Source organism: Ischnura elegans, chromosome 2 (assembly GCF_921293095.1).
Source record: "Ischnura elegans chromosome 2, ioIscEleg1.1, whole genome shotgun sequence".
NCBI lineage: Eukaryota > Metazoa > Arthropoda > Insecta > Odonata > Coenagrionidae > Ischnura > Ischnura elegans.
Genome location: NC_060247.1, coordinates 45,721,688 through 45,749,375, shown reverse-complemented (window position 1 = coordinate 45,749,375; position 27,688 = coordinate 45,721,688). Strand labels below are relative to the sequence as shown.

At 39.8% G+C, this 27,688-nt stretch overlaps 1 protein-coding gene across 3 annotated transcripts in view; it reads right to left on the bottom strand.

Moving 5' to 3' along the window:
* Window positions 1–775: 775 nt before the first annotated feature.
* LOC124153665 overlaps window positions 776–27,688 on the bottom strand; it is a 38,087-nt gene continuing 11,174 nt past the window's right edge. Inside the window, exons 1-3 of one of the 3 annotated variants that reach the window (XM_046526964.1) lie at window positions 9,355–9,596; window positions 8,278–8,374; window positions 776–4,347 (exon numbers count right to left, since the gene is read on the bottom strand). In XM_046526964.1, the coding sequence (XP_046382920.1) occupies window positions 2,386–4,347; window positions 8,278–8,340 (2,025 nt within the window). In that variant the 5' untranslated portion in view covers window positions 8,341–8,374; window positions 9,355–9,596 and the 3' untranslated portion in view covers window positions 776–2,385. The other 2 variants (XM_046526966.1, XM_046526965.1) reach the window with 2 other exon arrangements.

Here is a 27,688-nt window from a genome sequence, read left to right as displayed (position 1 = left end):
TACTTCGGCCGCGCAACTACACATCCGATAGATATACCCCTACCCTGTCTGCCTCCTCTCCCCCCTTCCCCTCCACCTGCCCACCCATGTGTTCTCCTTAGCGTTTGGAGGAGCCCGCACGTCCGCCGTCTGTTTTTTCCGCTGGCATCCTTAAAACTCACCTCGAGGCGGCGGCATACAGCCCATCACCCAGTCCCCCCCTTCCTCACCATCTTCGTTGACCCACTTCCGCAGGTACCTTCTTCTTCTGCCTCTCCCGCATCCATGTATATTTACCATCTTTAGATCCGACTTTGTTTTGGGATGGGAGGGAAGCCAGGATAATATCTGTGGCAGTCGGGTCTTCAAAAGCGAGTCAGTGGTACAGGAAACACTCCTTGATGATTTTTAATTGAATGGTTGGAGTCAGTGTTTCAATTTTATATGATTAGAGAGAGCCATACTATGATCATCAAGTGATGTCAGCTGGGATGCTGTTTGAATTAGTATCAGTATTGATTTTTTTCACATTTTAGTACGTCTTCACTCTCTCTAAAAATAAATTTTTCTTGTTGTGACCAATTTTAATTTTGGTTTTCCTAGCGTACAAATGATGTATTTAATGACTTAATTAATGTGAGCAGAAAAATGTGATTTTTTTCACGCTTTAAATAGTGGAAATTTCATTAAAAGGATTAAAAGCGGCAAATTATATTTCTTATAGGGTCATCTGGGCATTACTCGAGTTGTCATTTCAGTTGGGTTGAATTAGTTGATTGTTAATTAGTAAAATACATTTTTTGTAACTTATTTCTTTAATGGCTTGCACGTTGCTTGAATTGGTCAAACAATATGAGCATAAAAATATTTACAAAAGTCTCTTATTGCGTCGTATCTCGCGAACGAGTTTAAATTATCCGTGATGTTTTAAACAGACCTTTTAAAACACGTTTTATTTTACACTCACGACATTTAAATGGATTGGAAGAAAAATTAACAAATATTTGACCACTTCACTCATGTTCCTGAGTTTAATGAAAAAGGAGCGAAGGGTTATGAATGCATAGGATAACATTATCTTGTACAATTTACATACAGGGAAGTCTCACGCATCAAGCGCGATGGAAAATAGGTAATATTCTTCTGAATTCCTTGGTAAGAAAGAAATTTATAACTCTGAAGTAATTACAGGAAAACGATGCGTTTTACTTTCCGTAAAACAATCACATAAATACATAAAGCATCACTGGATTACCATCAATGTCTCCATCCAAAAGGATGGATAAACACAAAAGAGAAACCAACTGATGGCTAAGGGCTTGAAATAAAGCCAGACAACCAAATGCTGCAGAGCAGACAACCACTTCTCACACCAGCTCACTTAGAGATATAAATTAGCCATTCTTCAATCTTCATTTGGACACAGTCGTGAATGTTTAATTTACGAGCAACATTTAGAAACACTCCCTGATATGGGTATTTATTTTTTTATCTTTTACCCATAATCTGAAAAAGTGCTAATGATGGATTTAAATTTTCATCTCAATTTTTCTCTTAAAAAATGTTTTTTTTCTTTTCTTCAATATTGAATTAAAACCCATGCTGAGTACTTTTTACCAGAAAAATGCGTGAAGCATAGGCCAAGAGGTGAGTGCAATTTTACGTGTAGGATGCAGATCTTTTGCTTTATGCCAATCTTACCCGCGTTTACATAAATAAATAAGAATATCATAATAATCATTTCATAAATTAAAGATGAGATAGGGCTGGTATTCGGAACAAAAGTCTGAGGTGCTTGATATTTAAATAAGATTAATTATCATGAGTGTTAAGTTAAGGTTACGCTCTTCCCAAGAACTGTTCGAAAGTAGCCTTAAAAGGTTTTCAATGAGCTGTGTGATGAGAGTTACGTTAAGATGAAAGATGAACGAATTTCTGTGGCGTTTCTTGTTACCGTGAGGAAGATATGGTGCATAACTAGACCCGGCAAGGTGCTCTACGACTTGGACGAACTTCAACGATGTAATGCGCGCATTTCGATCCAAATTGACAAGAATATCGAGTCACCTTGATTATGAATGCTCGTTGCATCAGGAAAGCGGAGCTCCGGGAGGATAGGAAAGGGCAGACTAGGGAGTTGCTTATCATTGAAGGGACCTGTATATCTTTCGATGATTTCATAATGACCGAAAATTATGGGAATACCTCTGTGCAGTGCTCCGCAATCCGTCACACTCGCAAATCATTTCTTGTTGCCGAAAAATGTATATTGTCCCCACACGTTTGATAATTACCCTCTTAAGAATAGGGGGCACTCATTTCGATGTGTAATGGACGGATTAGATGGAGGTAAGTTCATAATTGAGAGTTACTTGTCCTTTTCCGTGAAACGGAACCATTTTTTCCCTAATGCGCCACCTTCACGAACTCGGCGTTGTCATATCCTGTGTGTCCAAATGTCGTTGTAGCTAATTCAGGGCTGCCCTTCCTTTCAATGGCTCTGACTCGAACGAACAAGAAGGCGGCTACGAGGCACGCTACGATGAGTACGAGCAGCAGCATCACCAGCCCGCCGGTGAAGCTTGCTACGGAGAGGCAAATGGTGTCGGGGTCGATAGTCCTACCAGAGGCCTGGATGACCACGGTGGTATCGTTCCCACTCGCGGAATTCCTTAGGTTGAAGTTAACGTCTCCGGGAGCTACCACTTGAATCACTCTGCTGGTGTTCACGTCGGTCATTTCTTGAGCCTCCCGTCTGTACACCCTTGGAGTCAATGGGACGTGGTCTTCTTCGGAAGTCTCTCTCCTTCGCCTGGCTCCGTGCAAGTCCTGGAGCACCTGAACAGATCTCGGCCTGCCTCCCAAAGTTGCTAGATTCCCATTTCCTCCAAGAGGTGAGTTTCCTGACTCTTGCCCGTCAACTCCCTTCCTCTTCACTGTTGAGTATGGTGCTCGGAGACGCCCTTGTTGCGGGTGAACGGGAGGAGTGAGATTTACTTGATTGGACGAGGAAGATTGCGCCTGGCCATTCTGGGCAGAATTTTGACTAGACTGGCTGTCTCTCGTTGATCCCTCCTGTTGCTCCCCGCCCTGTTGCTGGCCGTTTTGTGGTGGCGGAGGTGGGGAAAGCCCTGATCCCTGTGATTGTTTTCCGTTGCTCGATTGCTGGTTGTTATGGGTGGATGGTGCTGGGACTACCTCTCCCTTTGGCTCGGAGTAGGCTCCTGCAGGTCCTGAGGCGGGATGTCGTGGATCAGGGTAAGCTGCTGGGAGGGACAGAGGTGGAGGGCCGTATTCTGCTCCAAGTCCCCCAAGTCCCCCAAGTCCTCCAAGACCAGGTCCTGGGAGATGGTGTGGTGGGGGTGGGCCGTAGTCACCGCCGCCAAGGAGACCACCTCCGCACTTAGGCTCGGGACAGTGATATCTGCAGACCTGGATCACGCACTGGAAGTGTACATTCATTGAATCTGGGAACTTGAATGCTTGGAAGTACGCAAACGAGACTACTGAAGCCGACGGACCGAAGTTCTTTATCTTTTGGAACCTTGACATGATCTTTGGTCGAACCACACAACCGTGTTGGTCCACCAACTGTATGGGTGCTCTCTTTCCATCGTGCGCCACACAGTTTCGTACCAGCATGTCGAACTTTGACTCGTCGTCCTTGATGGCGAGAACCATGGTCATGGTCTGGCCAATCTTCACGATTCCTGATACCTCTGAAGCCCATGGTCCCTTTCCTACTTGAATCTGCATCCAGCATTGGAGATTGTCTCCCAAGAAGTTGGCGGTGACAGCGTGCAGCATGTCAACTTGGAAAGGCCTGAAGGTGACTGCCTTCTCGTAGAAGTCGTACCATGTGCACCGTAACTTACGGGCCTGATCCCATACTTCTTGCACGTATGGATCGTACTGTACGATGATGGTATTCTCGACGTAGGAGCCCGAGGGAGTTGGGCCATAGCTTCCCAAGGCAGTACCGCCGGCGCCAAGGTGATGGGCATTGGAATTAGAGGTCATGCCGCAACTGTTGAGGAAAATCTCGAAGGTCGCGCTCAAGTGGCCGGAACCTGGCTTGAGGTGGACGCAGTGTGGGTCACTGTAGAATCCCTTGGAGAATATCATGCCATAGAATGGTCGATCGAATTCAATATTGACCCTCATGTGTGTCTTTTCGCACTGCACCTGCAAATGCTTGATCTGGGGCATGTCGGGTGTGGCCAGCGGCCATGGATCATCTGCTCCCGCGGGAGGGCCATATCCAGGCCCAGGTGCTGCCGGTGGTGGTAGAGGCAAGGGAGGGCCGTAGACACCACGATGCTCCAGCGGCAAAGCGGCGGAATCAAGTGGTGCTTCTCCTACAGCCCCCTGTTATGAAAAATGGAAATAAGAGAGAATTAATCATCATATTTCGTATAGCGTATATTTTATAACTGAAAAAGCATATCTTCACATTCATTAATTTAATATTTACATCCTGAACATTTAATGCTAATAAGTGGCAATAAGGGCTTGGTAACGCCTAAGACATGTTGCATATAAGATTTTTATTATTTTTGCCGCACAAAAATGGATTAGTAATTTCAAATTAAGTGTTCTCGCTATTCAGAAAGTGGTTAAAAGTAGAAGTAACCCCTAAAATGTTAGAATTTACTTTTTTACCAATTTAAAATGAAATTAAAGATCCTATTACCAATGTTAATGTTAAACCATGCCCGCCAGATTCATTCACTTCCAGAGTTCTCATATTGATTACGTTATCTATTACTATAACTATGTAGTTACTCATGTAAAATATCTGTCCGCATTTATGATTTATTGTTTCGGCTCGGCTTCATGTAGAATCGACTCTAGAATTAATCCCCTTGTTCTCATTATTATTGGTATGTTAGAGATTCATTTTATTCTTCTTTTAGTAATTTTGTTTGTTTAGTCTTTTGCAAAACCCATTTTATTACTATGTTAGAAATTTTAGTTAATGAATCGTCGGAAATAAAGCATGGCAGCTTTTGCGGCCGAAATAATTAAATTTACGATTCATTTTATAATGTATTTGAAAACCAAAATATATTGGTGAAGGGATATTCAACAATACGGAAGTCTCAAATCTGCTGTTATATTCTCATAATAAAAATCCAATCATGTGAGGTTCACCAATACTGGCAGGCTCATTTCTCCCTCCTTGGAGCTACTGTGGGATTGAATATATCACCCAATAGTGAAAATTTAGATAGCAATGGGTGACAACTCTTGGCAACTTTCTTTTTGTGATACGTGTTGTGCAATCCATCAGTTCGTCTTTTCCGCCTAGCCACCCTCCACCATACGGGTAGATTCCGGTGCCTCCGGCATCCACTGGGAGCATTGCTATCGCCGCACCCTTTCCCTTGCACCCATGCCCTCCCCCACACCTAGAGGCCACTCCCGCACCTCGTCCCCATCCCACCGCGGCAGATATTCGCGCGCGCGCGGTGCAAGCAAGCACCCAACTTGACATGATGGTACCGCTATAGCCGCGAAAGGCGAATGAGCTTCCCACATTTCTTTTCCCACAGGGATTGAGAGAGAGAGAGATAGGTGTGGAAAGAGAGGAGTTCCCTTCCACCCCCTCCCCCCAAGTCACCCAGCCGAAATGTATGGAAGTATGTCATCGGTGTCCTTGCTCGCACCCCTCACCTCTGCCGCCCGCGACGGGAAATTGACACACGGACATCGTCGTTAATATCCCAATTCTCTCCTGCCACCGATTGGGGCCCAAAGACTTATTTGCCTAGCTCAGCTAATTGACCGTTGTTTTTCACGGTGATTCCACAGCGCAAATTAATATTATTTTAGTTATACCGATTAATTACTGGTTTTGAGGACGCATCACTTGTATTATTTTGGTAGCATGTTATCTTTCTTTCTTGACGCATGACTTTTTAATAGCTTTATTATTATTTACTGGAAATCATTAGGGAATACAGAGTACACCCTTGTCAACATTTACCTCCTCCTCAAATAAAAAAATTTGGCTCTTGAAAATACAGAGAAAGAGCTTTGTTTTTTAAGATACAGTTAAATATGGACAAGGGTTCAGTCTTTGTACCCTTAAATTAATAAGGTGAAGTTAGTTTTAAATAATTTTAAGTGTAAGAAAGTCCGGATGAATGGGAGTGAGATGTTATCTCACGGTAGGTTTACGCGGAACACGAGATATACATGTAACTGATTGCTCATGCCTCTTCTTTTTCCTGTATTTTATTTCTTTCTTCAGCTCAGCATAAGGCCCTTAATTCTATCAATAATCAATTAATATAAAATTGTATCTCTTATAGTCCTACTTCCACCAAGCTCAACATGAATCTTAATCTTTACACGGTTTTTAGCCTAGCCAAATGAAATGGTTTTGTAATTTCACTAACATCACTTAAAACTACTTTTAAAGCATACATTTTTATCGAAATTTTCTACAGAATGCTTGCATGCTCACATCCCGAAAGCAAATTCGTCACATAAAACTTAATATTTATTATTATAGGCCGTTGGCGCATTAACAGTACTATAACTTGCATCTCTTTTTAGCTGCTTCCGATTCTTTTACATAGGTATCTATATTTAAAGCTGCGTTTACTTTTTATATGCTGTCATTATGTTTTTTTTTCCAGCTGAAATTAGGTGATAATGTGTAAATAAAAACGCCCTTTTTTCAATTAATGGAGAAAATGATTCGAGTTACGATTTCACGATAAAATAATTTTTTGTGGTCATCTTCCATTAGTATGACAAGCAAGTGATACGTTTGAGTTGAATGATGAAAACAGACTAGAGTATAGTGCAGACTAAGTACAAGCTACTTGCAGAACTGCGAGTGAAAAAAAATTATTTTTACGCTAGTAAGTCCTGACAAAAGAGGTCAAAACAGAAAATTAAATTATAATCAGTTATTTTCCGTTTGAATATTTTTCTTGAATTATTCATTTTATTTTTTCCCTGCTTTTACCTAGAAGCTTTTGCATTAGTCACTAATTTATTATACCTGTTTGGTTAAAAGGTTTAAAATGTTTTAGAAATTCCATGCCGTCGAAAAATTCACGTGTGCGTGTCTATATTATGTTTGAAAAATATTTGAAGAACTGCCAATGCCAAAACTGTGTGATTCGTGTTGAGGAATAGAATCTAGTATCTTACTCGTGCTTATGAATCCGAAAATTTTGTGTTTCATTGCATGAAGTAGTATGGACCTTAGTTTTATAGGATATATCATTGGTTCATTTACCGAAATTTACTCTTAAAATTTTTATCATGAATTTTTGTCTAAGTAAATGTGATTAGCATATATAATAATTATATTTTCTTGTGTATTATTTTTTATCATGATATCTCAGAATAAATGTCACTAGTGAGCATATTGATGCTGTCAAACATAGTTGAAATGTCTCTACATATCAATCAGTCTAGGTGACCTTCATTTCAGTCGTCACTTGTTTGGTTTTATGGCAATGTTTGATAATTCTATCGATCAATTAATTTATTTCATGAATGAAGAATTAAAAGCTAAGAGAAAAATCCGATCTGGTCGACCTGAAATGAGGGAAGTCTATATTCTTGTCTAACATATTGCCGGTGAGCTGTGTTACTGAAACCCTCGTCGAAATAACATTAAAAAAAGACTTAATATTAACTAAATGAATCAAGGGTGGTTTTTGAAAATTGCTGATGCGTTTTACGGGCTTCATGGTGATTGATGAATCGATAGTCACATTTTTATGTCACGTAGTTAAGTCCTTTTTGATTGCAATAATTGCTACAGCACCATTTCATGAACTCGATAATCCCCAAGCGTCTTATGCTCTGTTCTTGTCGTTTATTTATGCGACAGTTATTTATCACTCTGACTATTTTATATTTGCACATAAAAATTTCAATGAATTAAAAATATATTCCACGGAATAGAAATAAACTATTATATAAAAAATCATTTTATAATCTAAAAATAGTAATAACAAGTACAATTATTATCCAAGATTTAAATAATAGTTTTTATCACATTTTACTGCCATATTCTTGAGGATCTATGTAACTCGATGCCAAATCTATCACATAATACTGATACACCCAATTTGAACATCAAATTTAACCAATACTACCATTGAAACATATTTTTTATTTCATGGCGTACGCTTTCAATGAAACAAAGCTATTTCGATACACTGCATTAAACTTCTAAAAAGGCAAATTGTTCCTTGAATGTGAGGAATACCTCTACACTTGTCATAGCAGAGTAAAAAAATAAATAAAAATGCTAAAAGTACTCACCTGCAGTAGGAATAATATCCCAAGTAGCCACGTGTTGAGGCGATTACTCGTTCTTCCCATCATTTCGGAAACTCCGGTGTTTTTGGTAGTTGGGGCTCTGCAAATGGACGGAGAAAGGAGTCCTTGTATTATTCAGTCAAGCGAGAGCAGGGTCAGTTTTGAAATATAACACTTGAGAGCTATGGGCTAAAACTGTACAATTTAATATCTAACATGGAATGAGTTGGGAGTGCGAAAATTAGCTGTGAGATAGTGTCTTAATTATATACATGTGAGTCCGTTTGATCTTAGAATTGGGAAAAGCTATAAATGTGTGAATGCAACTGTATAGAGAATTTAAGGCTTTGAAAATTTAAATCTTCATCAAGAAATCGTGGTAAAATGTAGTTTAGCCAACCTTTCCGGAGGGCAAAAGCAAATTTATCGTTTGCTTGTCGTGTGCACAAATGTCAGTCACAACGCAAAGTTTTATCTTTGTACAATCAGTGACTTCCTGATAGTAATAGGCACACTTCCTTTATTCCTGTGTTTTTAATGGTTATATTTTCACATGTATTCTATGGACGCAGGATTAGTGGGTATTCATGTCAAATAATGTCACCAATGATAATGGTTTTTCCTTCTGATGTCTTCTTTAATATTCCCCAGGCTCAGAGAATTTTTCGCACATCCGGTTAGTTTACGGAAGTAGAGGTAGGGCTCGTCTACTTAGGTAGTGAAAGAGGAAGACAGTTGGGGGAGAAATGTTCCACAGAAAACCACCACAACCAGACCACCGGTAGAGAGAACCAAAACAGAGCACACACTTCAGGTGTTTTAATCCTCTCCCACAAAAACACACGAGGACTTCCTTCTGAGTGCAGTAGTATCCTTTTTTATAATGTCACTCACCACCCCCTTCACCATCCTTTACATAGGATTAAATGGTAGAGGTAGTAGTAGGTAGGACAACCACCCACACTTATAAGGTGTTAAAGGCGAAGAAACTTAGAGACGTAATTAATATTTCTTTCTCTCTCTCTCCGATATATATTCCCCCCTCAAAAATTATTTAAGAATCTTAGCTTCCCGACGCACCGCTGTATCTTCTAACTTCTCCCTCCTAAACCAATAAAGCCTTCACATGTAGGATTGGTTGGTGGTGTCACACTAGAAGACGTAGCTTTTTGGTGTGCGATGTGGATAATAAAAAAAAACAATAACTGCTCCGCAGGGGTGGTCGAGGACGTTCCACGCCTCTCGCACTTCCCAGTGCAATGGCTCTTCTCGTGCAGACCACCGGTCACCCCGACCCCGCGCACGTAGATAGCAGACCTCCGCGTTGCACGGTAGAAACAAGACTGGAGGAGCACATCAAGAGTTCCTCACGGGGGAATTCTTGGGAATTTTCTCTCCCCCCTCCCTCCTTCGGCCTGTTCCCCCACCCCCCTCACCTGCCGCCACCCTCACCTACTTCCCGAGATCGCATCCCTTCCAAACAACCCCACTCCCTTCATAACCCCTCTCTCTCTCACCCTCCCCTACCTCCTATACCCACCCCACCGCATTATACTCCACGCCACACCACTGGGCCACCTGTCTCGCCCCTCCTAAGCGTATCTCCTCCTCTCTCTGCTTCGTCTTCCTCTTCCGTCCATTCTTACCTTACTTATACCTCGTTTCCACTACGTCCTTCTCACGCTGGTTAGCGCTGACTATGGATACATATCGCGGTATGAACGACCAGTAGCTTATACAGAACATATTTTCGGGGAAAAAGTAGGGCAGGATCAATCTAAGGTTTTGCATAGTAATTTTAAATGAGCATATGAGTTAAAATAAATGTGACAATAAAAATAGAAATTACAATCAATAGTATGAGAAGATGGATAGGAAGTACTTCGATATATCTAAGCTGCTGTTGGTAGGCAGGTATAACGCTAAAAACTTTTCACATTTTTGAGGTGGTGGTTCGACCCTGGGAACGACAGTCAGTTCCAACCGCAGTCAGAATTATTATCCGGTTTTCTGACGCGGGTTATCCGGTAATGCTGACGCAAACACACCGCCTTATTTTATAACTTTTTCATTCTAAACCAAAAACACCTTCTTGTGTAGGATTGGTTGTTGTTTTCCTAGAAGACCAATCTTTTGTACTGCAATCACGGTATAAAGCAACAAGAGATCCTTGCCTGTCGGCTGCGACAGCCCTATGGGTGGGTATGGATAGCCCGATAAGTATTTTTATGAAAACAAAAGTTGCTCCCATGAGCTATAGTGCTTCCGTTGGTCCGGAAACTTTACTTCTAAATTTCCATTCAATACAGCCATTTTTCTCTGATTACTAGTGTTTTTTTCACTAGAAGCGTTAGTGGAAAAGGCTTGATGAACCTGTGGATTTGTTTAGCGACGATAGGTGAACTGGTGTGGTCAGAGATGGAAGTTTAAGAATGAAAAATTCTAGAGGGAAAGTCATCCTTGCACATTCTAAGCAAGATCCCCAATAAACTCAAAAGGCCAATTTTTCTTTCAACTGAACCGACCCATCATCCTCTAACCTCCGTAAGATCTTTCGTAGAGGAAACGAGGCATAAGCGTACCTCATCTCTCCTTCTTCATCTTCTTCCTCCTGCCATCCTCACCTTATACACACCTCCTCCTTCCCTTCCCTGCACAAAAGCCGGCGACCTACTGAAGCCGGCTCGGAGGAGGAGGTGGAGGGATACGGGTACGCCCGATCGGGGAGGAGGTCCCGGCTGTGGGCAGCGGGAGGGAGCGGCGGCGGCGCTGCCTCCGAGGGTAGCCCAGGGGCGGCTGCCGGACACATGCGTCGTCGCGGGCAGAGCGCCGAATTGGAGCGCGGGAGGAGGGGTGTTTTCTGCCGGCCAGCGCGAAGGGGAGGGAAGGAGACGCGATGGGTAAGGGGGGCAGTGGAGTTGACCGACTTCTGGACGCTGCTTGTCCCTCATTACGGGCTCCCTTCACCGCTTCTTCGTCCCGCGGCCGGCCTGGCAGCATCCCGCGGCCGCCGCCGTCTGCACACATGCGTGTACGACGGGGCCCCGCGATGCTTCTAGCTAACCTTCCGCTCATACCTTTTTGCCTAGCCATTGATTGTCCGTGTCGGTTTCAAGATGGGGACGTTGGCGTTCTGTGCCTTTTTTGTCGGCCTACGCTGAAGGCGATTTTTTTGTTTTGTTGGGAAGCGTCCCGCAGAGCGACTCCTGGGGAGTTTGTAGTGTATTTCTAATTTGTAAAATGGGCATCCGCTGTTGCCTGTTGTACGAAAATGACTAGTGTGGTATATTCATGGGTTTCCTAGGGAAAGCAATTATTTGGGTCTATCCAGCTTCATGCGGGGTGGGCATATCTGAGATGCTTGTGTTGGAAAGTCACAGCCTCTGCTTGAATTTTATGTGCCCAACATATAGTATAATTTTTGCTTCTGAGTTGATATGAGTTATGACTGCTGTGGTATTTAATTTTCAGTATTTCTCGGAACTCTTTTTTTCTCCACTAGATGGGTATAGAAAATTTAATACCATTCTAAAATTTTCATTACTTATGTACCTTTTATTGTGCACATTATCTTGGTATTTAGTTGGCAATGTTCGCTTCTGGGAAATCCTATGGCATATAATTGATGGATGAGGGGCTAAAAAAAACTCTCGCATACACTCTGAGCTCTCTAATGTGTTAAATGTAATGTTTTATCACCCGTAAAGGGCTTCATTCTACAATTTTAAAAATTCGAATTCCTTACTGAGTCATTGATTGCCATATTAAAACTCTATAAGAACGATTTTAAATTTTGTCACTCCTCTACTCCGTTCCTTAATTTTGCTACAAATTGAAACCTTTTGGCAATGAATGCTAGATTATTTAGACAAATAAGGAAATATTTGAAGCATAAGGAAATGGAAATTTACTGGAAATGTCCCACGAATACTTATACTTAAAACTTAACGACCGGTTTCAAAATATTTTTTTTTATTATCTTAAGGATAATTCGATCCTCAGTTTATTTTCAGCTAGTCACCTTAATATACTTTTAATTGCATTGAAATCAATCGTGATGTAGTATGAAAGTATTTTTGGAAAAAATCGAGTGGCTTATGAAACACATATACGTTACCATCTCACCAAATTAATCCTGAAACAAGTATTTACTAGTGAATGGCACATTAATGGTTGAATTAAGCTCGTTGTTGGGTCGTGAAATATCGCATTCATATTTATCTGTTCGAATAACTCTCATTATGTTTATCTAGTTAAAAAATGTGAGCTTTATTACCGTATCCGATCGAAAAAATGTTTCCAGCCAGTGCGAATTATTGAGGACTAAGCATGAAGGGAACTCAATATTTTATATCGAAGTACTTTTTGCTCCACTTTTTTTAGCGTGCATACTTAGTTGTTATCTCCATCGAACCATAATGGTGAAAAATAACTACGTCGTAATTGAACACCGGCAATAATTCGTTCAATTTTTTCGCCGTGGGCAGTGGCTTCAGGTTACCGCTGGAAACGGAACGGAAACATTTAATTGTTACGCGTCTTCCGCTCTGAGTTTTCATCTCAATGGCGGCGCGTGGAATGCCTTTCTAAGGAAGCACGATCCATACGTACTCGTCTTCCGCCACGTGGAATTTTCGCTAGCTGGTATTGGGGCTGTGGTAAACCTCAAGAGAACTCTGTGTGACTTCACCGGGCGCATGTCCTCCTTATTGCGGAGAGATTTGAGCGGATGGTCGCTTAATCATTCGCTCATATGTCTTGCATTACGGTCCCTGAGGCCCTCTTCGCCGTCCTCCGATACAACCATCCCACCTTGAGTGCTGCATCAATCAAATCTCGTCATCCCAAGAATTTTCGCATCATTGCAAGTCTTGTTCACCTGGGTGGAAATATGAGCCCGTGACGTGCTAAAAAGCTCACATCAATTATAGGAAGGTAGATCAGGGACACTTCATTCGACCAAATTTCATTCATTAATGTCCTCCATGCCATTATAATCCACCAAACCGGTTGGGATGCGAAGGAAATGGGATTTTGGATGATACATCAATGCCTTTTTTGTGATTGCTTTTTTATTCCATGTCCGCGTCCCCTTCCATGTCGAGTTAAAATGAAATTAATGAGTCTATAATGGTGCCTATTTTTGGCTAATTACAATGATTTACCGATGCGAAGGTAGTATTTGCGATTTTTCTTTAATGAAGTACGAAAAAAATTATTCCCACACCGTCAATTTTCTTTAGAATGACGGTCAGAGATTATCATGCTATCGCTATCATGTTATTATTTTCTATCTCATCCCGTCTTTGCCAGATAATTATAGTTTCAATTTTTCTATTTTAGGGAATCACATTCTATGATTGTTTTCTTTAAAAAATAGAACCCCAATTATTGAAGAAATGGATGATTATATGAAGAACCTTATGCTGACTTTCAAATTTTACTAAAAATAGGGGAAGATATTTTCACAGTTCTTTTGCAGTTTTTAGCTGTATTTGTCAAATGAGAAAGCATAAAGATCACCACAGGAGTTATACTCAAATGTTAAATGTCATGCCTAATTATTTTTCTCAATGTAGATCCCCCTGAGGAGACCAAAAAAATCATTAAACGGCCTTGTTAGAATTTTAGCCTGAAAGACGAGTCGTATTTTTAAATTTCGGTCAGTCAGGAATCTAAAATTCAAAATTTAAGCAAGTTTTTCAATTTTTGATTAAAAAAACATGCCCACTGTGGATACTTTCTTAAATATATTATTTAATGTTTCACTTCTGTTATTTAGATCAGTCATATAACGGGCAGTGTGTAAGGAGTATCTTTCTTAGGTTTGGGCTGGCTTTACATGTGCCTCAGGAATTTATCCGCCCATTATATTGTGGGTCGCCCGTAAGGGACCTTATGCACCACCGTAAAATACGTAATAAGAACGGCCCTAGGATGATTTATACCCTTCAGCTAAGAGTCTGAGAGGCCCTCTCCACCTGAATGGTTCGGTGGGTTCTTTGAGAGGAAGAGCACGAGCTTGAGTGAACCTTGGCCTTCACCGACGCCTCTGCGCAGACGACTCCGGGAAGTCTCCTCGGAAATGGGACTTCCTCCGGCTAAACGCGGCTCGAACGTTCAGGGCGGCCTTCCTGAACTTGACACTGAAATTCTCTCTTCTCTGCCTCCCTATCCCACATCTCATCGCCTCTCCTCGGCTTCTATTGACCTGATTTCTTCTCTCACCCATTTGCTTCTATAAGGAATTACATGTGGGTCTCTTTCTCTTTTTCTCCTTCCGAAGTCTCTTTCTTGTGCTTTCCCGCCTCTTATGGAGTTTCGAGTCACTCTTGTGGGTCGGTTTTCTCTTTTTTTGCCGTTCTTCCGGACCGTGGCTTCGTTTCTGCGACTATCCCGGTCTCGTGATTCATTTCCAATCCACGAAAGATTATTTTCCATAAATTCCATTTTCTCGGAATTGTCTAGAGTTGAATTTTTTTCTCAGTCGTTGGCTTGACCTCAATCGTACGAGCATCGGATGGGCTCTTCAAATAGATTCTTCCATACTCCTCGCGGAATTTATAAAGTGCCGTTGCAATGAATCGGACTTGGGGTGGTGAAATATGTGGCTTTCCGTACACTGCTCTTGTTTGTCACAATTTCCACGTAATACTACGCTTTGAAAGCAAGAAATGAAATGTTCAATTGATATCTTGAATCCATTAATATTATAACGATGACCCTGAAATAGGGAATTCTCACGTTACGTGGAACTATTATAGCTGTTCATTTCTATAGAAATATTTCACGTTTTCTTCGTTTTAAGTGTCGCTTTCATCCTTAATTTGTCAGATTGCTCGATGAATTCTTAGATACTCTAATTGATTCCTAGTCGTTAGAATTTAATTGGCATGCTACCGGTTTTTCTACATTCTCTAGACATCCATTTATATGGTTACTTACATTCTCCACCTCAATAACTTAGCTTATTATTCAACCTTTCCTTTTTCTAAACGGTTATAGAGTAATTAGAGCAATACGCTCAGTGAAGGTGCTTGCGACTATTTTCACGAATATTTTGTAATGTTATATAGGTTTCTGTATGCCAAAATTTTTATGAATGGATACGTTTTTAATATTTTTCGTAACAAAATCTTTTTTAAGTCTACAAGTAGTTAAATATTACAAAAGTTATCGAACAGTTAATAGAAAAGAGTTGATTATGGGCAGATTTATGTATCTTTTTGTCTTATTTGTTCGATAATAATTCTCTTTTGCTGGAAAATATTGTAGTATTAGTCCTCTCTATCATTTAAGTAGCTAGATATGAGAGAAAAGTCACACCCTGAGAAGCTAAAAAACTGCACAAGTAAGATTCGAGCCCAATATCTCAAGGTTGGTGAGGGAAACTTCATGTACTTCCTAATATGAAGGCTGCCTAGTATCTTCTGTAAAATGGCAATGAGCTGCCGAAACCGAAAATGGTTTTTATATGTGATGAATGTGAGGTATTACTATTTTTTGTATCATCATGAATGTAATATTTTCTCAAAGTAACGCCAGAAACTATCTTATTTTTGGGAATATTTTCTCGGAAACTTAACACTTATCATGGCGGCCCAAAAACCGCTGGTCATTCCCTGTATGCCGGCTGTTTTTGCTACTTTTCAAAAATGCATTACAAAATAACCACTCAACTCATGGTAATTAAAACATTATATTTCTGTATGCTCATACTATCCTTCGGCTTTGATAGGACTAGCTATACCAAGGAATAAACAGAATGTTGATTGTTCCTAGTGACGGAAAAACTCATTTAAACGTTGTAAAGAGCATTTCGTCAATTGACCTGAAAAGCAGGTTTAGAGTTCTCTCACCAATCCGTCAATTGACGTGATTGGCACGCTAAGTGTTAAATATTTGAATGCGAAAATAGAGGAATTAAATGATTGATTAGTTGTCATCATAGCTAGGGCTAGATAAATGCTTCCCTTTTTGTCCATCTGAAAAGGTATGGACGATTGAATTATCATCGCATCTGAATTGAATCCGATGCCCACCGCACTCCGCGTCTTGAGTGGAGGCTCGCCGCGGAGGAAACGTGCACCTAACCTCCTTTCTCGCTTCTCTTCCACCTCTCTTTTCTCCTTTCTCCACGCTCTTCTTCCGGTGGGAGAGCCATCCTTGTGCTGCCGCGGCTGCCCACGCCGCGGGAGCGGCCGTGAAGGACGAATGGGAACAGGGGAGCGAGGGAATTGAGGTGGATTGGCGGCTTTTAAAATGTAGGACTGGGTGGAGGAGGAGAGCGAGGTCGATGAGAGAGATGGTGGCTCGAATTCGGAAGGGGTTGGTCGGGTGTGAGGGGAAGGCCCCGTGCTCACTGACTTAACGTGATGTAGCCTCGTCTACATCCTTCTACGTACTACACCGCAAGCCGCCTCCATTGGCGTGTGGTGGGAGGTGTTAGGATACCTATCGTTTACTTATTTGAGAATAAAAAAAATTAGGCTGGCGTTGTGATTAATTTGACTGCCTGAGTTCGACCTGGGATTTACTTATCGTATTTTACTGTTCGGAGAAAAAAATTCCTATCCCTATATTATGTTATCAAATATAGTGTGATGCTGTAAGATAATGTTCTCCGCATAGCTCTGAAGGACGTCTCCATATTTGCTTGTGTAGTTTGGTTAACTGTGATACAGACCTTCAATGATGAATACAATAGATGCCTTGTTTGGGAAAAATGTCGGTGGTCCCAACATCAGAGTAACTATAACAAGAGCGCATGATGAATGCTCATTAACGCAAATTTGAAACCGAAATGAAACCCCAATCTTCGTATCACTTTTGAAAATGGTAACCACAAAGTAAATACTTGTGATTATTTCTTATTAAAATTATTATACTTTATCTTCTTCTTGAGCATTGAATGTAATACCCACGAAGCCATATACCACATGAGTCGCGCTTCGCATGCACATCTCTAAAAAATTCAAAACCATGTCTAAAACGGACTCTTCAAGAGGAAATTTGAACGGTTGTGAAGTCCGGGTTGAATTTGGGTCCAACTGCCTAAATGGAGAAGTGTACAAAGAAGCGTAACTGTTAACGTCTCGAATCATTAGCTTTTCTAGGCTATTGACTTCGCCGAGTGTAATCACGCCGAAGTTTTGTAAACTCTCGACCGCTCCTTTGACTTCCTCCCCTCCAAAGTCCAGCCTCATTACTTCAGGCAGTAATAAACAGTGGAAGAACGTTACTATCTTCTTCATTTTTGCCTAAAATTAAGAGTGTGTAAGTTATTAAAACAAAGGTACAAATTATATTGACTATAATTACAAATTATATTGACTATAATTTGTACGCTAAGTCGAGTAATGCCTCTTAAACTTTATGTGAATTAATTAAACGCTTTTCTCAAGTTCTCTCCAATGGGCTAGCACAAAGATGAGTTGTTGTAAATGCGGTGGTGAATGTGGTCGAAGCGGTGAAGGTATCGTTGAGAGAGGGGAAAGGGTTGTCGCCTCGGAGGGGGAGGTTGGGACGGATGGGTGGTGCAGGGGAGAGTCCTTTGGAGAAGGGCGAAAGGGATATCTGAGGGAGACAAATGGTTTGGGTGGGGTTGGAGCAGGTCGGCGCTTGATGGGTCCTCTCTCCGCCGCGGCGGAAACAAAGAGTCATCTTTTTATTTTTCAAAGCTGAGCGTGGATGCGCCCAAAGAACCCCGATCTTCTCCAGCTGTATTCGAACGAGACCTAATGTATTGTGACCTAATTTTTTTGAGGACGTATTCGAATCATATTTCTGATCTTGAGGTCTGTTTAATTAAAATACCTTATCAAAGAATCTGCATTGAGCTTCATGCATTTTATGATTCATGTACACTATTAATGTGCTCTTAGAGGCGCATTATAACTACGGTCTCTGGTAGAGATCGATTGTTTTTATTCCAATGTATTGAAAGACGAAAATGAGAAGTGTTCGACCTGCATTTTAGATTGTGAAGTAAGTAAAATAAATGAAAGATGAAAATTTAATTTGGATTTGCCTGCTGTATTTTTCATAATTTAATTTTCAGGTGGTAAGTAAATCGCAGATTTCTAATAACGATTTTGGATGTTTAATTTATTCTATCCTTCTTGAAAACGAGCGAGCCTAAATAAATTTTATATGTCTATTTAATTACTACTTTTTCTTTCGACCATGTTTGAACGGAAGACGACCTGGATTATGGGGTCAAATGGATTACATATTACAAAATTGTTACGTCGGAAATAATTTATTTACCAGACTTGAATCTTATTATGTGCTTATTATGCTCTTAGAAATGCCAAAGAGGTTTGAGGGTATGAATGAATAATCATGAGGGAGTGGATTATATTTTTCTGGCTATTTATTTTTTGTTATCCCAGTCTTTTTTTAAGTTCTGATCATTTAATCGCGTTCTGCTAGTAAATGATTTTAAAGCAACATTCCAAGATTTATGGTGTAAAATTGATTCCGAGGAATATATCCTTCTTATTTGAAAGCACTTGTTTCGTTATAGCTCGCAATTGAATCCTTATTACTGAGCAGTAGCTGCTTCTATCGGTCGTCGTTCTCTGAACACCGTTAAAACCACCTTTCTAGCCACATCACTCTCGACTCCTTTCTTGCCTTTTCTTCTCCGGCTCTCATACTTGCTGTTTCCCCTCTGCATCGTACGCAATCAGCCTTCATTCACCTCCTATAGCATCTGTTGCTCCACAAACCCTCAACCTGAAAAGCTTCTCGTTGGGATAGTTTCTCTGTCCTGCAGAATGCACTGCAGAATCATGTTCCATGTTTATCCGATGCGGTTACGTTTTCAATTTGCATGATTTTTTTCTGTTTTGTTATAGTTATTTGTTTGTGTTCTTGGTCTACAAGAGTTATATCTAGACGTTGCGATTTTCCGTATTAATATTTGGGCTGCTCAATATAGCCCTCTGTCGGTGATGGATAAAAGGAGATTAATGAATTTTACAATAAATAAGTCCCTGATTGATGCTGGTAACCCTAAATTTGGTCTTGACGTCCCAGAAAATGTCATATAATTTAAAATCATATTATTTTAGATAAATCGGAATAGTGACGGCTTGAGAATATGATAAGGGTCGTCATTTTTATTTAACATCCTCATCTCCTACCAAAATTACAATTGTGCATGGGGGAATAGCGCTAGTGAAATGACAAGATCTGAGGTTTTTTATTGTGAAATTGATTATTAACGGTAATTGTGTCTTAAAAATTTTAAGTACAATAGTTTCAACTTATTTAATTTGAGCCTTAAAATCATCATGATAAAAAGGAATCATTTTATAGTATGCTGAGTTACAAATACTATTTTTAATGCATACGTAGCACGAAATTTTATGGAGGCAGGAGTTCAATTCATGGATAAAGGCGATAGTAAGTGGAAATTGCGAACAAAAATTTACTAAACCTGCTAAATGAAAAAAAACTTTGTACTTTCTATGCAGCTTCATTAGTACCCAATCAATTTCAACTTTTAAGCGACATTTTCAAGGACAAAATTAATATATTTCTATGGAAAAATATAAAAACTTAGGCGAAAACATTTTTTCACTTGGAAATAACGCATACTCGTTGTATTCGATCGGGGTGCACAATTCTGTGTGGCAGTACAAAGTAGTTCCCTTTACTATATTTAATGGAAAGAAGAATACTAGGAACTGCATACGCAGCTCACACGGAGCGAAAGCAAGTTCAGGGTTAACTCCTTTATCCTTCACTCCTTTCCACTTAGCCTTCTTTCAAAGCCTTGAGGGCTGGATCTTGAACTAAACCGCCGCGCCACACCTTTGTAAATCCCGGTTCTCCATCTTCCCCTCCCCTCCGTTCCCCCCTTCGTCCCCCTCCCCTCTGAATAAGCCCCCCCTCGTCTCACACCGTCTCCACCATCTCGATGACACCGATTCCTCCGTAACCCGGATCTTTACCCGGAGGGCGCTTCGAGGAAGAAAGCCAGTAAGAGGATGAAAAGCAATACTTCCTTAGCTCAGGAATTCATTCCTCCACAAAACATTTTAAGGTTCCATTCCCATACTCCTGTCTCGAGGAGGGACAATTCGTCTGTGGGCTCCCGGGAAAAAGACCCCCTTCGGCTGGAACCTTTTTCCGACCAATGCCACGAGAGAGTCATTCATTTCTCCACTTCGCCGCCCCCCCTTGAAAGCCCCGAAAACTTTTTCTGTCGGTGTGATCGTGTCCTCGTTGTTGGCGTAGGATTTGTCCAAGATATGTATGCTTATTCCTCCTTGTGCTATCCAAATTTCAGAAAGGAAAGTGCTCGGTGACAGCAGAAATGAGTATGTAATTGTATTAACTCACTCTAACGGAAATATCCACTATAACGATTCGGTTTTATTAAGACAGCTTACCTCTCAATCAGGTGTCGCAAACAAATAAATTGTTCATGTGATTTATAAATAAAATGAAAATTTTCCAATTTTGATATTAGTTTTTTTATGGTCCTTTCCGATGCTTTGTATCAATTTAAAGCCTGCCTAAAAATGGTGCACAGTGTGGCCATGGTATTTTGAACGGAAATTTACTTTTTCACTCTTCATTCGTCTTGTCGCGGTTTTCCACCAGGTCATATGCAGAATACATTTCGTTGTTGTGTCACTATTTATTTCTAGGCACTTTTATGCTATGAAATCACCCATATGAGCATTTCTTCACAATATTTTTAGCATCGGTACCATGTTTTGAGGGCCGCATCTAAGAATTAGTCATTCCTTTGATTGCAATTTCTCTTGATATTTTATATTAATTATTTATATTTTCCGTTTAAGAATGCATGTACACGCAAAATGGAGAACAGAGGCAGATTTGCTAATGGTATGATTTCCAATATTACAATGTTCAATGTATGATCATAAGGCGTTACTATTTATTTTGCGTCAATAATTCCCTCCTTTTCACTATCCTGTCTTTTAAACTCCATTAGTATGTATCATTCCATATTAACACCAATTTTTTCTGCCCGATGAGTCTCTTTGAGATTCAAAATTTAATTTAAAACTCTTCTTGTATAGGTGAATTTTGTGCTTTAGTGCAGTGATAAGATGGCATTTTACCGCAAATCATCGCCAACTTGAATGATTTTAATATGTGATTGCCTTAGCGAAGTCTAAGATCAGGGAGATAACAAGCGGTAACTTAAACACTTTGAAATACTTACCATATTATGTTCAATGGATTACTACCTAATAATCTCATCTAACCATGAATTTGGATCTCCCGAAGAATGTTTTGTTTTAACATTGTTTTAACAATATTCTGACGTTTTGATTGCAAGTGGGGTAACTTGGTAAAACAATAATATAAAGAAAGTTTATAACCCCTGACCGAAATTTTAATGCGTACATATAATTTTTATATGCGTATACTTGTTATCTTGTGGTAACTAATAGCAAAAAATTGCCATTATTTGCAGTAAAGATAAATAAGCCCTATCAGTCTACCTAGTCTGGTCCAAATAATGTGCCATATGAACTTACAAAAATTATTGCAATGCATAAAATGTCACGCTAATATGAAGGTATCATTATTTCCTTGCGTTTTTAGAATTTTTTTCTATTAAGTATTGAAAAATATAGCTCCATCCGTCCTTCTGATTGAATGGTGGGTTTAAACTGCCTCTTACATGCACTGTGAAGCTTATATCCTGCTGGAATTCAGGCGATTCTGTTGTCATTAAAATCAACGAACACGGCGAAAAACCAAAGGAGATGCTGTCAACCACTACGCAACATCGTGGAAGCCTTCGTACCATCCTTATTAATGTTGAGACTGATAATCATTAAAATATAAAATAGATGTGACTGATAAAGGGAAAAATTGGGGGAAAAACCGGAGAAAGTAAACGGGAACTATCTTTTAACTTTAAATTTACGACTATCTGTTTAAAGTCTCCGTCTCCCCGTCAACAGATGAAACCTCAAAAATTGTTTGCAGGATCAAACTTTTGGAATTATCTCGCTCAAATCTCAAAATTAGAAATAGCTAAAAACGCAAAAAAATAAACCTCAATATCAGCAAACAATTTTGTGAAACACCGAAGAAGATGCTGTCAATACTAATAAGGTGTATGCTAGTCATCCTCAATGGGCAGAGAGATAAATAATCTGCTGATCATGATCGCCGTCGTTAAATCATTCATCTGTGTCGGCTCTTTCCTCTAGCGCACCCTAATATCCGAATTGCCATCACTCTTACCTCGTCCCCCTCTCCTTTCATCCGCCTTCCTCATTCCCCACGCTTATGACCTTGATTTTTCTCGCTCCAGTTTTTTTTAGAGCTCTCCTTCTTCTGTCATTTTCCCCCTTGGCTCTTTATTATCTCTGTGCCAAACTAGACCCCCGTGATACAACCTCTCGTGATCGGCACCTAAATGACCCGTTGCGCCCGATGTAAACAATCTCGTCGCAATTTAGGCGGGAAAGGTCGAGAATCCGGTTGTATGCCGTTTGGAACTAGTAATTTTTGCTTGATGAAGTATTTGTAGGTTTTTCGAGGCCCAATAAAAGTTTTATTACTCCCGTGCGTGTTTGTCTGAAAGCTACAAAATACGGAATGTAGCATACTGGTTCGTTTGGAATGCAGAAAGGCGTATTGTGACCTTTATTGGTGCTCTGTGTAAAAGTTTTTATGCAGATTGTGGGCTTGCCTAGCCTGTTTTTTTAAAACTAAGTACAATTATCATGATTGGTTTGAGTATAATATGGAGTTGAATACGTTAGATATTGAATAATCAGATATTTCAGGTGTGACTCAATGGGAACTAATTGACAAAATTAAAAGTAAAAAAAAACCTTTGCCTGACAGGTCTTCTGTGCCGTCAGTACATCGAGACCTAGATCGTACATTAAATATTTATGTGGAATTAAAAAGTTTTTTAAATTTTCATGTGGCTTTTGAAAGCTGGGGAATAAGTTTTACAAATATCCTCACTTCACATGCTGAAATATTGTCGCAATATATATAGGTTTGGGTTTTAGTCACTCATTACTTCGTTTCCAAGGAGTTTCATTTGTTTAAGATATTTTAATATCATGTTCAATTTAGTCCTATCTTGTCGCGAGAACTTATTAAATGTAAATCAAAAATCTTATCTTTGACTATTTCACATTTTAAAAGAGATTTTTCGTCTGATAATGTTTTTGAGAGCGTCAGTTATAACTTCACGGCTACATGGCGGTGAAGGTCGAGCGTTGAAATCTCTCAGGCCATCCCCCTCTTGTGCATCTTCCTGTGAAGACCCAATTAACTGAAAATTAACGCTATTGGGACTTGGAGATTTTTTCTTTGAATGGTTATCCAGGTTTCACGGTGATAAATTCTACTCATGGAGATCATTCATGCATATCCAATACTATATTTTACTATTCGTTTCCTGTATTTTTTTCGGTCACTACAAGTTTTGGTTTTGTTTGCATCTCCAGATAAAAAAATGATTAAATCATAATTTATCCTTATTCCTCACCCCTCATTAGATTATAGTTTGGATTCATTTATTTTGAAATGAATGGAATCATTTTTAAATTTGTAAATCTATATGCCCAACGACCGTAATAGGTTTATAACATTGTTTTGATTTGCATTACAATAGTGAAACGTTCCTAGGCTATGAAAAAAGATTTAATAACACTGGTATCCAGATAATTAGTAATGACCTCCAAAACTGTTGCAGTTTCAGATGATATCTAGAACCTTATACAATGGGATGACTCAATTTCAGGTCATGTAATTTCCTGAATTGCAAAAATGTGACGATTTAAGGGTTTTTATTTTGCTGTGGACGTCATGTGATATAATTTCAGGCGCATTAACCTTGAAAGTGTATCTACACTCCATCCGTTTCGTTCCAAGCGGTAATCTTAGCGTTTGCGACTGCCCAGTATCGACATGCTCCGGTCTCCCTTCCAAGCATGGGATGCTACCCAACCCGGACGTTCGCTTATTTAGAATGTTGTTGCGAGGCTCTCTTGAATTCCAATTCTGGATCCGTGCGGAATCCTATCGCGACTTCCTATAACTGATTTGACTTAATAGCTCTTTCCGCTTTTTTGATACCTATTCTTTTCAAATAAAGCATTGCAACCGTGACTATTTTTCATATATCGAGTTTGCCTCACATTTTGATAGCCATTTATCCCACTTTAGCTATTTGCATCTCCGCTTTCTGTAGGTAACTAATGCATAATTATGGGTTTTACTACTTAGAGAAATCAATTTTTCCTTCATCAAAGGAATATATTTGAATGAGTGAAAACGATTAAAGTACCCTACAGTCTTAGTTTGCATTTCTTTCAGTTTGTTCGGTCGTTTACAGACTAATTATCAGCTCCTTTTTTGTGAATGAACAACTCAAATTATTATTCTCAATATGTTTATTGTGTATAAATGGTTGCCATATAAAATATATTTGTTTTCAATTTCACAGCTCGGAAAAGTTATTGAAAATAATTCAGAGAAATTATTATTGAATTGGCTTTCTTGACGCTCAGGAGACCGACTATTTCACGTTATCATTATATCTACATGTACTTACATAATATCCTGCGGTCCACCTCTGGGTATTTGGCAAGGGGTGATCAATCACCAACATGCGGCGTGCATGATGACCCCACATGTACACCGCACGGTATATTACGTTTATTTTAATAATATTATGCTACTAGAGGAAATTTTATTGGGAAATGGTAACCGATGAAAATTCTTAGCAATGTCTTTTAAATCTAGACCTCTTGTGTCCTTAAATTAAAAAATGGACTTGGACTTCTCTGGCTATAACAGGCAATTGATACGTCATCGGTCGACCTACCATAGTTTATACAGCGATGGGAATTGAGCGTATGAAGAATTATTGATATGATAGATCCGTTGCTTCGGAAAGATAAGTGTATGAGGACCCATCCGAAGTAATAATCACACACAGAATGAATCCCAAAAAAGGAATCATATCTGCGTAATGCTAATTTAATTTTAGTTGGAATTCTTGTTCAATCATGTACGATTTCAGGCCTTGACCCTACGCTAGCAAACTTTCAACAAGCTGTAAGCGCTGACGAGTCTGGAAAGGTTTTAATTTTTTTAAACACGCCTTTCTTTGCATGGCCGTTCCTAATTTACGGTTCCCTGAGGACGAACTGCCTCCGTAATTGAATTTTGGCCATGTTACTGGCGGAGCTCGAGCCAAAAGATTTCGTGAAGTTATGAGACCATTAGGTCAGTCCCTCTCGCCTGTCTTTCTCGGAAAGGTTGCAATTTGGAGAAGGAGGAAGCGTGTGGAATAGGGGATTGGAAGTCGGAGTCCACCAAATGTACTCGAGTATCTGCATAAGTAATCAAGTACCTTACCCATCTATTTGGCTCGGTATTCGAGAAATCTGACGAATACATGGGTGGGCGGCGGCATTTACTCAGACGCCCGTGTTGTTGTTGTTGAAGGCTAATCGAATGCTTAAAGAAGAATTGAAATGTCTGCCTCAGGAAGGAAGGCTCATTATCAATTCGTATGGGTGTCTAAGCATTTGCCTGGTTACTCGAGTACCCATATTAATTGATGAATACTGAATTACTTGAATGGTCTATAGGAATTGATGAATACTGGACTCATCTAAGTATTCGGATACATCACTCGAGTTCATTTGGCCCACTTCTAACGCAAATGGAGAGGCGAATGAAGTTGGAACGAGTCAGCATAGCGAGTTGCTAATACTAATGATCTTGTCTTCTGAGTATTCATGCATTCGTGTGGCTACCAAACGAAGTTATTGGTTATTGAGACAAATTCAAAGTTACTTAGGACGATTTTATGTGTACTCCAGTGATTAATAGGTACTCATGGATAATTTTCGGGTAAGTAATCAAAGTAAATTTAAGGGTATTCAAAGTCAATTGATGGGTAGGTATTTGAAGTAAATTGATAAATACTGGAAGAAAATTGTTGCGTAAGAAATAAAATGTTGGACACGCGAAGTAAATGAAAAATAAAATGAAATGGGTACTGGCTCACCTATTAGGATACTCAATTACCATGTGAGTACTCATATACCTGTACTGTAGTACGTTTGGCACGCTACTAATCCAAATGGGAGAAGGGGGGTAGAGGGAAAGGACCCAGCGTAGCGAGTCGCTGATGATAATGGAGCAAACGAAGGAAGAAGGGCGTGCAGTGAGATGGCTGGGTGAAAATGGCCGGGTAATTTATCGAACGAAGGAGTCCTTCCAATTACAATCCCCCGTTCTCTTGGAATGCTCTACTATGAACACTTGCAAAAACGGAACGGTTTGGAGATTGCTGCAAGGTCGTTTGATTTCATCGCTCTGAAAATTCTCAAGTGGTTATATGTAGTAGTGGTCATGAAATTACCTTCTGTGTATGAAGCCTGGCGGTATAACGTTATCTGTCTGCTTTATTTGGTATTTGCGGTCCTTGAAGGACGTCGTGAGTTTCGCATATCTGGTCAGCTCGATACCGTTTGACGGTCGCAATTAAAGTGTGCATCTGAAGGTTGCCAACAATGAGAAGTCAACGTGGGGAGCCGCTGTCCTTGGGGAAATAGCGGAGAAGCTTGGAGTCTTCCATTCCGCAGAAAAGGCTCTTTCAGCCGTTTTGAGTTGTTTAATTAGCAGCGGGCCTTCATGCCAAATGAAGACTATCTATGGTGCATTTTATGTCCATATGAAAATATGTGTGCTAAATGGTCATGCAGTGAAGAAATGGGACTCATTTTTACAAGATAGTGTCAGATTTTATGTATTACTTTAAAGATTTTGAAATTCATACTGGCATTGCGCTCAATTTGGCAGAAATCATGTGTGAAATAAATGCCTTATTCACCGCAGTGGAGTGTTATTACCTGTCGTTAAAATTTTTCTGCCAGGTAGTTATTACTGCTGCTTAGTTATTGATGCAATTCTTAGCTATTGAAATAATCAGCAGGATAAACAGATCATTGCGAATATATTTTGCAACCTCTGTTAACACGTAACTTTGTCCTTGAGTAACTGTTTCCGGTGTAACTTTCTACCTTTGTGTAGTGTTAGACCACCATTTACGATTGTTTGGTATACTATTTTCAGCGTTTCTCCAAGAAAATTGCATCCCATGATCCTAGATGGTGCTTTTATATTTATGGCTTACTGGTTGAAAATGAACAGAGACCTTATCTGTAATGGTCTTCAGGCCCTTCTGTATATTTCCTCTCCACACTGTTAATGAAAAACGATTCACTCACTTTTTTTAATAAATACGTCTAGCCGTCTAATTCAACATTTTACTGCCTTAAACTTGTTCTTGTAGAGAAAGAGTTAAAATATAAGCATTTTAATATTTTTTAAATTTTATTTCATTCCTAGGAAACCAATCAGCATTTTA